Source organism: Bufo gargarizans, chromosome 4 (assembly GCF_014858855.1).
Source record: "Bufo gargarizans isolate SCDJY-AF-19 chromosome 4, ASM1485885v1, whole genome shotgun sequence".
Taxonomy (NCBI): domain Eukaryota; kingdom Metazoa; phylum Chordata; class Amphibia; order Anura; family Bufonidae; genus Bufo; species Bufo gargarizans.
In genome coordinates this window covers 422,271,285-422,288,243 of record NC_058083.1, presented here as the reverse complement: position 1 = coordinate 422,288,243, position 16,959 = coordinate 422,271,285, and the positions used below count along the sequence as shown (strand labels likewise).

Here is a 16,959-nt window from a genome sequence, read left to right as displayed (position 1 = left end):
TATGTGGTACACAAAGGGGGTCATTTATCAACCCGAAATACACCTACATTACAGGAGCAGATTGCGACTTTTCCCAGCTCGCGGCAGGTCCAAAATTGTGGGCAGGGAAGGTCCGGCCCGTCTCATTCATCATTTTCTACGTCTGGTTTGGGTAGAAAATGGTCTAAATGCAAGACAGTTAGGAAGCCATCTTAGGTTTAGAAGCAGTGTTTGATGCGTCAAAATTATGGAGAAGCCTGCGCCTAAAACGCCGGTCTTAATAAATGACCCCAAAAAAAAAAAAAAAGTTTCTAAACCCACATCTCAGGGAGCACCCCGAGATCAAAAATTGGTATCTGACAAAGTCCTTTGCCCATGAGGTAATTTCATGACACTGTATATACAGTGGATTTCCCCCTTTATAAAAATACAGCTGTGAAATTAATTTTAAGATGAGACACTTTCCTTAGCATTTGCTTTAGGCCATCCTAACACGGCACAGGTTTACTAAAGTCAGATTCACAGCTGTAAATGAATGGAGCTAATCCGTGGCCAAATGAGCGCACTGTGGCTGTAAGACTACCGCGCGCCCATTACTCTGTGTGCATATTTTCCTGAGAAAATATTCAATCCAGCAGCACAGCGTGAGGAATGGCAGGACTAGGTGCAGAATCCTCGGCATGTAGATATGACCTTACAATATCTGGGTTAGTACGGTGTAGAATTTCTCCTGGGAAGGCTGCCCCGCAGTGAGGCCAACATTCATTAGGCCACACATGATTATTTTGTGTACTTATTTTTACTAGTACATCATGGATCATACATAGAAACAGGTCCTAAGTAAAAAGGCTGGAAAATGTATCAGCCCAGATAGACTACATATCTTATTAGGAAAAAATGTATATATAAAAAAAAAACTAAAACAAACACTTAGCAAGACCTTGGTGTAAAATTCATGCAAAATCCCTGATCTGATAGAAAAAGTACAGTACTTGTTGGTTTTCTTCCATAGCTCTAGTCCTGGAGGAGTCTAAGGGTTTCAAATGAAATTCTCAGTCACTAGAGAGAAATGACATAAGTGTTCCCCAGTTATCGAAAACTGCTGAGATTTGAGATTTCAACAGTGGAGGCCTCAGACTTCAGCTCCTGACGGCTTTACTCAGAACTGAAGACGTCTTTAGCTTTCAAAGTAAGGGCTTATGCACACAACCGTGTTTTTGTCCGCATCTTTGTGGTCTGATGCAGACCCATTCACATCAATGTGACCACAAAAGATCTGTATGTCTGTTCCGCTGTACCCGTAAAAAAAATAAAAGAATAAAAATAAATAAAATAGAACATGGTCTATTCTTGTACGTACTACGGCCAAGGATAGGACTGTTCTATAGATGGCAGGATGTTCTGTTCCGCAAAATCAGAAAAGTTGATCCACAATTTGCAGACAGCAAAAAAAAAAAAAAAAAAATTGTCTACGGCTGTGTGCATGAGCCCTAAAGCTGGAGAAAGCTGATGGGAGCCAAAGCCGAGATGTGTCCTATGTGCATTAGCTCCAATCTAGTGACTGGCATGTCAGCAAGCACGTGCCCTCTGATGAAAACTTTTCACAGGTCTCTAACATCAGAAGTCTTCTTAAACCGGAGGAATGCTTTAACCTGTCAAACCACAGCACCTTCATCTAGAATTCAACAGTCCTACAGAACTAGGCTACAAGTTACCAGATTCCCATGGAGCTGGTGGATCTTAAAATAGTCTCCCACAGGTTTATTTGGCTTTGACAAGAACACAGGTTGGGTAGGTCAGTTATAAAAAACCCTATGGGGCCAGAAGGAACTGCAACATGTGATTTACCCAGGTAGAACAAAGTATGAAAAGGTGGAGACTCCTGAGGAGCATGTGCTGCATATACAGGCGCTACTGGATTGAACAGCTGAGGTAAGCCCATTTCCATTCTGTCAGCTACATGTAGCGAGTAACAGTTCTTCATTGTCAGTGGCAGGCATATAAAGAAAAAAGTGGGAAGTCCACGTTAAATACTGAAAATAGGGAAAGTAACAAAAGTAAATAAATAAAAATTCTGAAACAATGCTGGAAAGATATGTAGGAACCATAGCCTTCTGAATACAAACATGATCCTGAGCAGAAAATACGTCAAATGAATGTGGTCATTTATGTCCTAGTGTGGAACACACTTCCTCTGAAGGACAGAGGTGTCAGTTGCTGGAGATCAATCCAAACACTTTTATTTGCAAAAAGAAAAACAATTCTTGTCAGTTTTCCATGAATATTCCCCTATAGTTTGGTGTGTCGGCCCGGCCTGGGCACTAGGGATGCAGAGGTGGAGGCAGCTGCATCTTCTGCTTCTTCCAGTTCTTCCTGCAGCTCCTGGCTGACACTGGATTGGAGGGCAGCAGGCGTCAACCATTCCTTCGGTAGACAGCTTTGTAGAAAAGGTACACAGGAACTAAAGTATGCCAACCGGTTTACCCAACGAGGAATCTCCTTACCGCACAGGATCTGCAAAAAAACAAAAGAAAAAAAACCAGTAGGACTTATGCCTAAAAGAGGGCAAAGAAAATTGACAGAAATACTGGGACGCCCAACAGTAACCCAGGAGGACATTAAAGAGAACGCGTCACACTAAAAATGAAGCATGTTTACACAGCAGGTGGAGCACACTGACACATAGGGAAACTTATTAAGACCGGCGTTTTAGACGCCGGTCTTAAAAAAGCCCTAAGCCTACTGGATCCGCTGGAGTATTGAAAAGGCGCCAGCTGCTGGCCCGCCCCCTTCCCCGCCATGCCCACCTATTTAGACCTTGCGTGAGCGGGAAAAAGTTGAAGATTGCGACAACTAGCTGTTACAGCACAATATGCCCCTGAAATACGCCTAATTTAGGCGTATTTCAGAATGACAAATGACCCCCATAGATCTTAGTAGAATTTGTATTTTATTCATTTTTATTTCTGCACTTCCGGCAGTAGCAGTCCAGTGGGCAGACTCCTGTCAGTGTTTGCACCGACTCATACAGGGGAGGCTGTCAATATCCACATGACTACTAAACCCAGAACCAATCTGCTCAGCTCCTCCTGCTCTATAACATGACGCCTGCTGACTGAACTGCATTTTCAATTGGACAGGTTTGCTTTCACAGAGCTTAGCATTTAGAGAGCTTAGAAGAAACTTTGTGTTAGAGTACTTTCATAGAGTTATTCTTTTCCGGTATTGAAATCCAGTAAAGGGTCTCAAAACTGGAAAAAAACGCTTTCAGTTTTGTCCTAATGCATTCTGAATGGAAACCAATCCGGTCAGTATACATCAGGATGTCTTCCATTCCGTCCCTTGTACGGTATTTGACCGGACAAAATACTGCAGCTTGCTGCGATATTTTTTCCTGGCCAAAATCCTAGAACACTACCGCACAGGCCGGATCCGGCATTAATTGCCATAGAGATGTATTAATGCCGGTGTTCTGCCAGAATGCTATACCCTTGTCACTTCTGGTGACATGGCCGAACCGGAAAAGAGAGGAGAATCAGCTGGAGGAAGGGGTGTGCGGCGCTATGCAAGCGCAGATCCACGGGCAAGTCAAAATTATAGCAACGCCGCGGGAGAAGTGCCCACTTAAACCACATGCACACATCCGTGGAACACGGACCGTGAGATACCGGCCTGGATTCCAGCTGAGTGCAGGAGCGCACAGCGCCATTGGTTGCTATGACGCAGTGCGCCCGCTGCTGTACAGTAATACACTCGTATTATCTATACGAGTGTGTTACTGTACAGCAGCGGCGGCACAAAGCGCATGGCGTCATAGCAACCAATGACACCATGCGCTCCTGCACTCAGCTGGAATCCAGGCCGGTATCTCACGGTCCGTGTTCCACGGACATGTGCATGAGGCTTTAATGCGCATGTGCGAAACCGGCTGGGACACACTGCGCCTAGAGCTACGGCTGGGTAGGAGAGGTGTGCCCGCACTCTGGTAGGAAGATTTGTCAGTGGATCTACCTACCCCAAAGTGCGCGCGCACGGACGGACGGACACACCTCTCCTACCCAGGCGCAGGGTGTCCCGGCCCGTTTCGCGCATGCTATAATTTTGACTCACCCGTGGATCTGCGCTTGCGCCGCACACCCCTTCCTCCAGCTGATTCTCCTCACTTCCGATGCGGCCGCGTCACTGGAAGTGACAAGAGTATAGCATTCTGCCAGAACACCGAATCTGGTACAAAGTGTTCTGGAAATTGGCACGTTGCTGGATCAGTTATTCCGGATGATACCGAATGAGATGGATCAACCAAAAAATTATTTCTGTTTGGATACAGTTTTCCGGATCCAAACAACGCTAGTGTGAAAGTACCCAGATAGTCTGCAGGAATCATTAGAAATCTCCCTACCTAACCCTTTTCAATAGGTGTACTGGCCATGTCCTGTGTGTCAAGCCCAGGCTGGAGCAGCAATGGAATGGTGACACATCGGCGAGTTGAGTAGTGATTTTTTTTTATTTTTTTTTAACCCCTGGAAAACTCCTTTAATCTTATATGAACTAAAATGTAATTTGATTTGCCCCCCTGATCCAATACGCTTCTCTGCACAACAAAAGCTTTTTAAATGTCTCCACCCCTCCTTGTTCTCTTGATTTGCTCCAAAACTTGGAATTTTAATTGTGCTATCGAGTGTGCATATTTATCAAAGTGGTATGGGAGAGGTAACAATAGGTTTTTTGTTCTTATTGTGGACTTATGTTTACAAATCCAATCCCTTATTGTCTGCATGGTCTCCCCGATATATAACAAGCCACACGGGCATTTTATCATATAGATAACATTAGTCAATTCACAGGTAAAGAAAACTATTTCGAAGGGCTGTCCTGTACGGGGATGATAAAATATAGGGCTTTTAATAATGTGAAAGCATTGAAAACAATGGAGGCACGGAAAAGTGCCTTTTTCTGTGTAGCAAGAGTGCTCTGTCTGCAAATTTCTTTGCCACTGCCCAAATCGGCATGCACCAATTTCTCTCTGTAACTCTGGGTTCTCTTATTACAAATTAATGATGGATATATAAATTCTTCCACCCCTGGATAAGCTTTTGCCAAGAGGTGCCAGTGTTTTCGTACCATATTATCAAAACCCGTGTATAAGGGATGGAATTGGTGTAAGAATGACGATCTCTGCGCTTTCTCCCAGAAGGGGGGTGGTGGAACTGTGTTCAAATCAGATCTTGAGAAGGTATTAACGCCATTGATATAAAAAAAAAAAAAAAAGTACAAAGTCATTTCTGTTGGATACATCACATTTTGAGTGTGATCGCGGATATGCAATCTGTACCCGTTGAAAGTTGGTTGGTCAATATAGATGTAGAAAGGGGATAAGGGCTGTATCTGACATAAGCCACAGAGAGAATTTTTCTTACAGATACTGCATTTGGTTTTGTTTGAGAACTACTTCATGTTTGAAGATACCCACAGCGGCGGGGTACCGCGATTGGTTCGAATGTGGCCCCGCCGTACGCAAATGCATTTATGTAATCTTTTGAAGAACTACATGTGTATAATACTGAATCATATCGTCTGAATATATTAATTTGGAAAAGATTTATAGCTGACATTTTTTGCGTATGGGCGGGGCCACAGGAGTGCATCCTTTCTTTTTTCAATCATTTAAAACACAGCCTGTGAGGGCCTGAAATTCACCATATGATAAAAATATGGTGAACTTCTTGGACACTGTTCTGATAAAGGATGAAAGTGGTCATCCCTTTATAGGAAAGAGACATATAGAAATAGTATTCTCTTTTACACCAGTGCCCAGCCTTCATCTTTGAAGAGAGCAATACCCAAGTCCCAATTCCAGAGTCCAACATATTGTTACGGATCCTGTGAGACAAACCTCCAGATTAGAAGAAATGACCTTGAGATTTGTTGAGAGGGGATACCCAAGATCAGTCCTTGATGAAGTGAAATCTGATTGGAACACACAGTCCCACCCCCGTCCGGGAGAAAGCACAGAAGTTGGCATTCATACACAAATTCCATCCCTATAACATGGGTTTTGATCATATGGTACGAAAACACTGGCACCTCTTGGCAAAAGCTTATCCAGGGGTGGAAGAATTTATATATCCATCATTAAATTTGTAATAAGAGAACCCCGAGTCAGAGATAAATTGGTGCATGCCGATTTGGGCAGTGGCAAAGAAATGTGCAGACAGAGCACTCTTGCTACACAGAAAAAAGGCACTTTTCCGTGCCTCCATTGTTTTCAATGCTCTCACATTATTAAAAGGCCCTATATTTTAACCCCCCCCCCCCCCCCCCCCCCCCGTACAGCCCTTTACAATAGACTTTTTTTTTACCTGTGAATCGACTAATGTTCTCTATATGATAAAATGCCCGTGTGGCTTGTTACATATCCGCAATACACCAATAAATGACTCACAGAAGTGAGTACAGATTATATTAATATAACAGTGTAGCCCAGACCGGGTATATAATACATATAACCAGCTGAGGCTATCAGGACAGAGTAGAAATCCAATACAGTACATAGATGTGCAAAGTGCAAAATAGCAAGATACATGGATCTAACATACTGAACTGTCCACTATAAAGCCAAACAAGTACCCAAGTGGCGAACCCCAACGCACGTTTCGCGTAAGCTTCTTCATGTATCTTGCTATTCTGCAGTTTATACATCTATGTACTGTATTGGATTTCTACTCTGTCCTGATAGCCTCGGCTGGTTATATGTATTAGGGCTCTTTCACACCTGCGTTCTTTTCTTCCGGCATAGAGTTCCGTCGTCGGGGCTCTATGCCGGAAGAATCCTGATCAGTTTTATCCTAATGCATTCTGAATGGAGTGAAATACGTTCAGGATGCATCAGGATGTCTTCAGTTCCGGAACGGAACGTTTTTTGGCCAGAGAAAATACCGCAGCATGCTGCGCTTTTTGCTCCAGGCCAAAAATCCTGAAGACTTGCCGCAAGGCCGGATCCGGAATTAATGCCCATTGAAAGGCATTGATCCGGATCCGGCCTTAAGCTAAACGTTGTTTCGGCGCATTGCCGGATCCGACGTTTAGCTTTTTCTGAATGGTTACCATGGCTGCCAAGACGCTAAAGTCCTGGCAGCCATGGTAATGTGTAGTGGGGAGCAGTATACTTACCGTCCGTGCGGCTCCCGGGGCGCTCCAGAGTGACGTCAGGGCGCCCCATGCGCATGGATGACGTGATTGCATGGCACGTCATCCATGCGCATGGGGCGCTCTGACGTCATTCTGGAGTGCCCCGGGAGCCGCACGGACTGCAAGTATACCGCTCCCCGCTCCTACTATGGCAACCAGGACTTTAATAGCGTCCTGGGTGCCATAGTAACACTGAAAGCATTTTGAAGACGGATCTGTCTTCAAATGCTTTCAGTACACTTGCGTTTTTCCGGATCCAGCGTGTAATTCCGGCAAGTGGAGTACACGCCGGATCCGGACAACGCAAGTGTGAAAGAGGCCTTAGATACCCGGTCTGGGCTACGTATACACTGTTATATTTATGCAAAAACAAATGCAATTGCACTCTGCAAACCAGCACTCTGCCCTGCCTTTATGCTGGATGTTGAATAAGGCATTGGTGTACATTTTGGCCAAAGCGTAATAAGCCACTCACCACGTCAAGGTCGCCTTCGCCATAGCAATGTGCACCTGCATACAAGGTTGTGCGGGCTGAACCCCCCACATTTTTTCTATGTTATATTTATATGATCTGACCAGCCTGGATATTTTGATGTACTAGCGGTGTCCCATTTTTTCTTGTGTGTTCTCTATTCACCATAGTATTGTCCTTTACCTGTATTTTAATGCATTTTGTCTCGTATTGATACTATAATAAAACCTTGTTACATATCGGGGAGACCACGCAGACAATAAGGGATCGGATTTGTAAACATAAGTCCAAAATAAGAACAAAAACCTATTGTTACCTCTCCCATATCACTTTCATAAATATAAACAAACACTCTATAGCACAATTAAAATTCCAAGTTTTGGAGCAAATCAAGAGAACAAGGAGGGGTGGAGACATTAACAAGCTTTTGTTGTGCAGAGAAGCGTATTGGATTCATACATTGGATACACTTTATCCCAGAGGTTTGAATAGGGATTATGCGATTGTAAAAGGTTTTTACGTCTGATGAAGTGTTTCTTTAATATTGGTTTTCTTTTTCTTTTATAGACTTTGTCCGCGCGTTGAATACTCCAACTGGTAATATGTATTAACATGGTTACCTAAAAGTGAAACACTATTGTTGATTGGTTACTTTGTATTTAGCGCCCATTGTGGGTGTCTGACGTCACAGGCTTGTGATTGATTTCCCTATATATGTACCTTTAGATTCTGTCTTACTACCTGGTATATCTTTGATGTATACTATGATCAGTAAATAAAACAAGAATACTGATAACTACACGGCTGCTGGGATATTTTTGGATTATACGTGGAGATTGCACCTTCCCACTACAGTCTGGATCTGATTGAGTGCCGACTGGAACACTATCCTTTCCCTAGGATAAGTCACTATTATCACATTCAACACCCTGCCGATCAGCTGTTTGGGCGCAGTTCCTGCACTGGAACTACACAGCGCTGTCCTTAGTGTACTGGATGGAGCCGGTTGCTGTTGCAGCACTGCTCCATATGAAATTAATGGGAGCAGTGCTGCAGGAAACAGCTACACAACAGAAATGTAATCCCAGTGCCGCAGCTACTCCCGAATAACTTGATCAGTGTGGTTGTGGGGTGTCGGACCCCGTCAGGCAATCTGATATCCTAGGGACAGCTGTTAAATTCTGGAGAACCCCTTTAACCACTATAAGATGATCTTCTACCTGATTTGGCTAGCTGCCGAGCACTTTTGATAAGTGCACTGTATTCCTTAGAACTGGGAGAATGTGACACAAAGAAAGCCAATCTCCAGCCAAAACCACAAGTATTTTTATGTTGTGGCTGAACACAGACAATAGCTTGACTTTTCAAAAAAAGCAATAAGAGCATTCAAACTGCTTGAAATATTAGGCTATGTTCACACAGCATTTGCTGAATACCATAGAGTTATAGGTTGGGAAATGCATTCAAAGTATACCTCCAATGGAGCCTCCAACAAATGCCACTGTGTGGTGGTCCATGAAAATCACATGAAATCCTATTTGAACACTAATGAGGACATTTATAGAGACCAGTCTTAAAGGGGTTATCCAAGACCTATAATCCCCCCCTTCCCCCTTTCATATGCCCGTGCCCAGCGTTGCTTCTGATGCTGGCACTGCATCTACCTATTGCACGGTTGGAGGTGCAGCCAATAACGGGCAACTACGGGAACAAGCCTCCCTAGCGTCGCCCGCAATGCTAGGGAGGCTCCTTCCTGTCGCAGCCTGGTATTGGCTGCCCCCGAAGGTTTTTATCCACGAGAAGTGTAGATGCAGAAGTGGCCGTGCCAGCATCAGAAGCGACGCAGGTGTCGGGAAGCGAGGTAAGTACAACCTCTGTGAGAGGCCTGGGCATATGGGGTGGATGGGGATAATAGGTCTTGGATAACCCCTTTAATCTACCTCCCACTGGTGTCAAATACACCACATTTATTAAGGAGGTACACATTTCTTAATAGTTTTGTTACATCTGTGCAGGTTTGTACCCCTGAAGTGAAATCTACCCCAGCAAGGGAACCAGTATAGATTCCAGGTATAATCCATGCTCACTTTTTGGAAAAATGTGAAGAGGGATGCACAATTCTAAAAACAGTCTCAAGCAGGGTGTGCCCCAAACTTTACAAACCTTTGACGCCAATTATCTGCCTAAAAGATGTTGATAAAAGTTCCCCTCAGCAACTTCACTTTAAGGTAACCCAGATGCGTCATATTCTAAAATTGGGCTACCCCTTTCAGACAGTAGACTGCTCCCTTGCAAAGCTTGTACATGACGGAAACACTAATTTACCTCTGATAAAGCTGATGAAAAATGGTTGCAGTTTTTGTGCATTAGATGGTAAGCATTCCCTTTGAAATCCTTTCCAAGTTCTTCTACAATTTTCTCTATGTCATTCTCAGTGAAATCTGTGCTTCCGAGAGCTATGGCTTCCCTAAAACAAACAAATTAGAAATAATTTAGCCTTTACCTCTGCATGTTCAAATATAGGAACATACAGAGTCAAATATAAAAAGTCTTCAAGAAATCGCATGCAGTCAGAAGTAAACAGGGAGGGGATATTTTTGGGTATATAAATCTGCTGGGTGCGAATATACCTCATTTCTGAATGAGCCACAAGTGTAGACTACTGTGCAGCCCTAGAGGTGAAAGCAACGCGGCCGTAAACCATGAATCCTGTAAGCCAAAGGTCTGACTCCAACGTCTTCATAAATGGCCAATAGTTTAGTAATAATAAAATGTATTATAGTAAAATGGTGACATTGGGCCTTTTCTTACCGTCATGTAAGATATAAGGCTACTTAGAACTTAAACCATATTTATTGAAATACCTGACATTTTACATTTCTGTAAATAAATATGCAGTGCACAATGCATTTAATAACTAGGGAACGCCGACACACACTTAATTTTAAGAGATGAATGAATTTTTCTTCAGAAAAAGTTAGAAAAGTTCTATATGTATTGTCCTGAAAATGCTGAAAATCACATGCAAGTCTAAATGGGAACAAAACAAAAACCATTTAAAGGAAACCTGTCGGGATTGACATCTAGAGCTTATTAAGTATTCTTAAAGGATAACTGTCGTTTTATTTTTATTTTGGAGTATTGGATTGTGGTGATCAATATCACCTTGGTGGCCCTAATTCAACTTTTAACAGTGTATTCAATTACCCCTTAATGCCACAGTTTTGTTCCCTGTACTGCCTACTTTTACCTGTGCTTAAAATAGACGGACCATGCCTAGCAACCCTATGTGTTGAAGGACGGAGGACGCAGAAGCACGCAGCGTGCAAGGTCAGATTCCTGACAGCCAGGGACTGTAAGTAAATGATTAAAGCCAGGTCCTCCCCAGCAGCTGATAACAGTGCCTGGGCTGCGTGCACTTCTCCCTGTCCCTGCGCTTGGCAGACGCTCCCTCACTCAGCAGAGCTGGAGAATGCAGAGTTGTAGCAGCGCAGACCAGGGAAGGGAGATCTGCCATCTGCTCAGTGTGTAAATGAAAGCAACAAGTGGTAAGAGGACCCCTTTGTGCTGCAGGAGATTAACCCTTTAGGCAGACTGGTTGCTAAGGGCTGAATCTTATTAAATATGGGGTGAGTCAGTCTAATAGTAACCGATTCTGGAATATCATGTTATTAGTAACTACATATATGAAAATTGAAATTAAGGTCTAAAATGTGACAGTTATCCTTTAAGGTATTCTCGTGCATGCGAGCGAAAACTGACGAGAATTGTGTGATGTAATGAGTATGAACGATTTAAAGATGAGCAATAAATTGCTCGTTTCTCATCCACTGTGATCTTTAAGCATGCTGTAAAATTATCGTTTGTCGTTAATAGATCCGTTCATATAATATGCATGGCTTGGGGGAGTAGCAATAGGTCATCCCTGGTCACACCTTTTAGGCTACTTTCACACTAGCGTTCGTCGGTCCGCTCGTGAGCTCCGTTTGAAGGGGCTCACGAGCGGACCCGAACGCAGCCGTCCAGCCCTGATGCAGTCTGAATGGAGCGGATCCGCTCAGACTGCATCAGTCTGGCGGCGTTCAGCCTCCGCTCCGCTCGCCTCCGCACGGACAGGCGGACAGCTGAACGCTGCTTGCAGCGTTCGGGTGTCCGCCTGGCCGTGCGGAGGCGTGCGGATCCGTCCAGACTTACAATGTAAGTCAATGGGGACGGATCCGTTTGAAGATGCCACAATATGGCTCAATCTTCAGGCGGATCCGTCCCCCATTGACTTTACATTGAAAGTCTGGACGGATCCGTACGAGGCTATTTTCACACTTAGCTTTTATATGCTAAAATAATGCAGACGGATCCGTTCTGAACGGAGCCTCCGTCTGCATTATTATGATCGGATCCGTTCAGAACGGATCCGATCGAACGCTAGTGTGAAAGTAGCCTTATTCCACCTGAAGACAAAACAAAAAAAATAAAAAATAAAAATAACAATAAAACAAAAAACAAAAAGCATTGCTACATAAAATTTATGACATTCACCGTGTAGCAGGTTACTTTTATTTAATTAATATGTTTACCTTACCTTAATACCAAATATATATGTAGATTTAATCTCTTCATTTTACTACTTCTGCACAAGAATATTTTTCTCTCATGGAAAAATAAAGTTTTGTTTTTATATAGCCCAATTGCAAGAGTCATAAATTATTAGTTTTTTGCCCATGCAGCCATATGTGGCTTGTTTTTTTGCGGGAGCAGTTTTTTTTTTATTGGTACCATTTTAGGGTATGTGGGTCTTATTAACATATTTTATTAAAGGGAGGAATAGAAAAAAATAATTATAATTTCATTAGTATTGGTTCTTTATTATACAGTTTGCAGCAAACGCGGTGAGATACTGTGTGCGTGCAAACCATCTTTCAGGTTATATTAAGATGGTGTAGTCAAGTTGTTTTTACTGCAACTGCCTCAAAAAAAGTGTCAAAAATCATTTTTTTATTGCCACATTCTGAGTATCCTAGATGTTCAAAACAGGAGGACATCATAAATGCACCTCTACACCAATGTGTTTTTTTGAAGCACACAACTGTCAGCAGTTCTCTAACTATGACACTGGCTGACCTGTTGCTTGTGTGCTTGGCAGGTGAAGGCATCTGTGTTGGTCCCATGTTAATATGTGCTCACATTGCTGAGAAAAATAATGTTTTAATATATGCAAATGAGCCCCTAGGAGCATTGCCATTACAATTAGAGGCTCTACTCTCTTTGCAACTGCCACAAGCTCGGCACTTTGAGCCAAGCATTATCAGGTTTACACTGCCTGGTCTTGTCAAAGTGCAGAGGGTGCGGCAGGTGCAGAGAGAGCCGAGCCTCTAGGTGTAGCGTTAATGCCCCCATTGCTCCTAGAGGCTCATTTGCATTAAAAAAAAAAATAATGCGAGCACATATTAACATGGGACCAATACAGATGCCCTCAGCTGCCAAGTGCACATGTAACAGGTTAGCCAGTTTCATAGGTACAAATCTGCTGATAGATGTCCTGTAAAGTGAGCCGGTAGCTAATAAAAGCTTTGATAACGGTTTATAGGTTTACCCTGGTCTCCACAGGCCATTACTTAGCACAGTCAGCAGTACTGCGTGGTCAAAGCTGCTGACAGACTCCCTTTTAAGGCTAGTATGACATTGGCATTTTCATTGTTCTGCGCCGTTAAAGGAGCAGCTGTACCAGATGAGGCACATGAATGACAATAACAGAGCCCAATGGACCTCCATGGAGTCTATTGGGATTGAGCCCCAAAAGCACATGTGAACCTAGCCTTAATCTGGGGGGGGCGGTGTACCGTCTCTCCTTGGGGAGAGAGCGCATTAGTTGGCGTGAGGAAACTTATAGGTCATACATGCTCCTCTGGGAAGAAAAGGAATGCAAATGAGCTCTTAGCAAGCTCTGCCTCCAATGCCACCAGATGTAAGGCAGCTATCCAATAAGTCGATGTTCGATCCTTGGGAAGAGCTAGTACCCTCCAAATCTGGACTGAGGCCCCTCACCCATTTAAGCCAGTACTCTGATCTGCACTGATGAGGGGCAATCAACCTGAAACAGCTGTCTACAGATGAGATGCAGGCTTATTTAAATATCCAAGTCATATCTCAAGGCCTAGTTAAAGCGTCGAACATTGACTTAAGAGATAGCTGCCTTACATCTGGGGACATTAGAGGAAGCTTGTTAAGAGCTAATTTGCAATCCCTTTCACCCTAGCCTTACACATGCTTTTCATGGAACCAGAGCGTAAAACATTCGCCTTAACCCATGATGAAGTAAAGATCTGGTGACACAAGTCGTATGAATGCTGCCTAATTATATCCAGGGAGCACCCCATGCCCCTCAGCCTTTTAAGCAAATAGGAAACATTATTCTGAGAACTCTGTAGTGTTCACACAGTCTGGCTGAATTTAGACATTTCCTCTGGAACACTAGAAGCCTGGTGATCTGCGCAGGATGAAATAGCGAGGTGTGCTCTCCTCCCACATACACGCTCAGACGTTGTCAGGTTATTATACTTTGCTGAACAAAGCACAGTAAAAAGAAAAATCACACAAAGAGCCTCCCACCATGTGGTGAGCACATAATTACAGCCCGGATCGGATCATGTAGTGATGAAAGCGCCGGCATTCAACCCTCATCTCGCTTCATTTCCAATAATCAGTGCAGCACATGATTAGATTGCATTTTAGAAACAGTTGTAGTTTTCTCTACAGTATAATTAATAAAACTAAAAATTCAGCATCAACTGTAAAATTTATTCTCACAAAAAGTGTGGAAAATGCTTGCGGTTTCAGAAAATATTTCCCTTATTTAAGACAATTAAGGTTTAGTGACTGATCCTATTCTAGTTTTCATTCTAGTAAGTGTGTGGTATCCTAAAGTCCCAATTACACAGAATACACTTACAGCAGTCAGGAGAATTATTCATGAAAAATGTATTCACGGTGCTGTACACATAATATAGCGGTCAACAGCTATACCCACTATACACATGCATGCTCGCCCTGGCCAAGCGTGCATGTGTTCTCAGTCTAGCAATGGCTTATCCCCCTTATCCCTCATGGAACACTGATTACTGGTAAATAACTGCTCCAGAGTCCAAATCTAATCTGTAGTGGCGAAAGAAAGTACACAGATTTCCAGGTAGCAGCCCTACAAATTTGCTCTAGAGATGCATCAGCCCTCTCTGCCCAAGTAGTAGAAATGGATCTGGTAGAGTGAGCACCAAATCTGAAAGGAAGGGATTCCCCTGCTGAAAAATAGGCTAAGGAGATGGCCCCTACTATCCATCTATTCTAGACAGTGTTCTAGAAGAAACTTTATCACCCCTGTTTTTAACCGCAAAACTGTATAAAAAAAGCTTAGAGGATTTTCTCCATTGACTAGTGACCCTCAAATATTCTGATGGGCATCTTTGGACGTCTAGACAGTGGAGCTTTCCCTCTCTCATTCTTTAGGTCCTGACACAAGGAAGGAAGAACCGTGTATTGGGTCCGATGAAACTGGTAAAAAAAAAAAATAAAAAATAAAAAAAGGAGGAGGGATCTGGCTTACTAAGTACTCTGTCTTCCAGGATGTTAGTATAAGGAGGAACGGCAGAGAAGGCCGAAATCTCACCAACACGCCTAGCCGAGGTAATCGCTACCAAAAAGGCAGTTTTTTCTAGTAACCTAGAACTGAAAGCAAAGGCCATACTGCAGGGATTTTGCATGTTCACCAATATATTTTGTATTGTGTAGGACATTTGTTGCTGTATCGTTTTCTTCTACAAAAGTAATCTACTCACTTAAACTTAAATGTGTCTCCAAGTTCTGAAGAATCCCCGGGCGATATCTCAAACACACCAGAGAAAGGATAAGGGTGACCGCCATAAGCAAATTCTGTGTGGATAAAAATAGAGATAATTATTTCCACGAGCGTGGACAGTGAATTCATGCGTAACCATCCATATGAAACTTCTGTACTTGTTAGGGTTTGTAGGACATTCTTGTTTTACGTTATTATCTATTAGTCATGGATGTAAGAGCTTTCACACCACGTTTTAGGTTTTATTTATGATGAGATTTTTACTTACAAAACCAATGAGTTTAAAAGGGGCTGTGCGCCCCGATACTGATGACCTACCCTGCAGAGGGGCCCCGCTAAAACAACTGCTTGCACATATATCATATCCAGTCTAAGTGACTCTAGAATCTAGTCTCAATTCTGCTGTCAAGTTATAGGGACACCACCATCATTTTTGTTCTCACATTTTAACAGCCTATGTGAATACGCTATGCAATTTTTTATGTTTCGTTTTTTTAACAGATTTTTTTTTTTTTAAGTCACTGCACGTATTCTACTTCCTGTCCTGGCTCTTTAAATGGGGTTCTCCGGGAATTAAGAAAAAAAATATATATATATTACTTAGTTATCAATCTATTCCCAAATACCTTTCATTAGTTAGAATGGCTCATTTTGTTTGGGGAGCAATCATTAGGGGAAATAAAATGGCCGCCATCCTATTAGTACACACAAAACCTGGCCTAATCACATAGCAGAGCACCGCCACAACCCCACCTCCTCTTTGTACTTCATGTCTCTTCCAGAACTCTGTTCCTTCAGTGATTCAGTTGAAGATCATATTAGGGTCCATTCACACGTCCGTTTTTTCTTTCCTGATCTGTTCCGTTTTTTCAGGAACAGATCAGGACCAGATCTGGACCCATTCATTTTCAATGGGTCCTGGAAAAAATCGGACAGCACAATGTGTGCTGTCCGTTTCCGTTGTTCCGTTCCGCATGTCCGTTTAAATATAAAACATGTCCTATTCTTGTCCTGAAAAATCGGATCCTGGTACAATACAAAGTCAATGGATCCGCAAAAAACGGATGACATTCGGATGTCATTCCGTATGTCATCCGTTTTTTGCGGATTCCGTTCCTGGAAACACATAACAAATTTTTTTTTTTTTTTTTTTTTTCAATTTTTTTTTCAAAGAAATCCAAACAACTTTATTTGATTATTGAAATGTATACATGCTCCCGTTTTTTGCGGATCCGCAAAAAACGGATGACATACGGATGACATACGGAAACATTTTCAGGAACAACGGATCCGCAAAAAACGGACCGTTTTTCAGGATGAAAAAAAAACAGGACGTGTGAATGGACCCTTAAACTGTATTCAGGGCCATAATCCCTGACAAGTAGGAGGGGAAGATGAGGCAGTTCTTTAGCTCAGTGTTTTGAAGTAACTTGTCCTCCTCTGTGATTAGGACAGGTTGTGTGTGTAACAATAG

At 42.9% G+C, this 16,959-nt stretch overlaps 1 protein-coding gene across 2 annotated transcripts in view; it reads right to left on the bottom strand.

Annotated features, from left to right (window-relative positions):
* Nucleotides 1-407: 407 nt before the first annotated feature.
* Nucleotides 408-16,959, bottom strand: part of DESI2 (desumoylating isopeptidase 2) — a 48,775-nt gene continuing 32,223 nt past the window's right edge. For both annotated transcript variants that reach the window (XM_044290626.1, XM_044290625.1), the window contains exons 3-5: nucleotides 15,466-15,559; nucleotides 9,965-10,106; nucleotides 408-2,493 (exon numbers count right to left, since the gene is read on the bottom strand). In XM_044290626.1, the coding sequence (XP_044146561.1) occupies nucleotides 2,269-2,493; nucleotides 9,965-10,106; nucleotides 15,466-15,559 (461 nt within the window). In that variant the 3' untranslated portion in view covers nucleotides 408-2,268. The remainder of the gene's footprint in view (nucleotides 2,494-9,964; nucleotides 10,107-15,465; nucleotides 15,560-16,959) is intronic.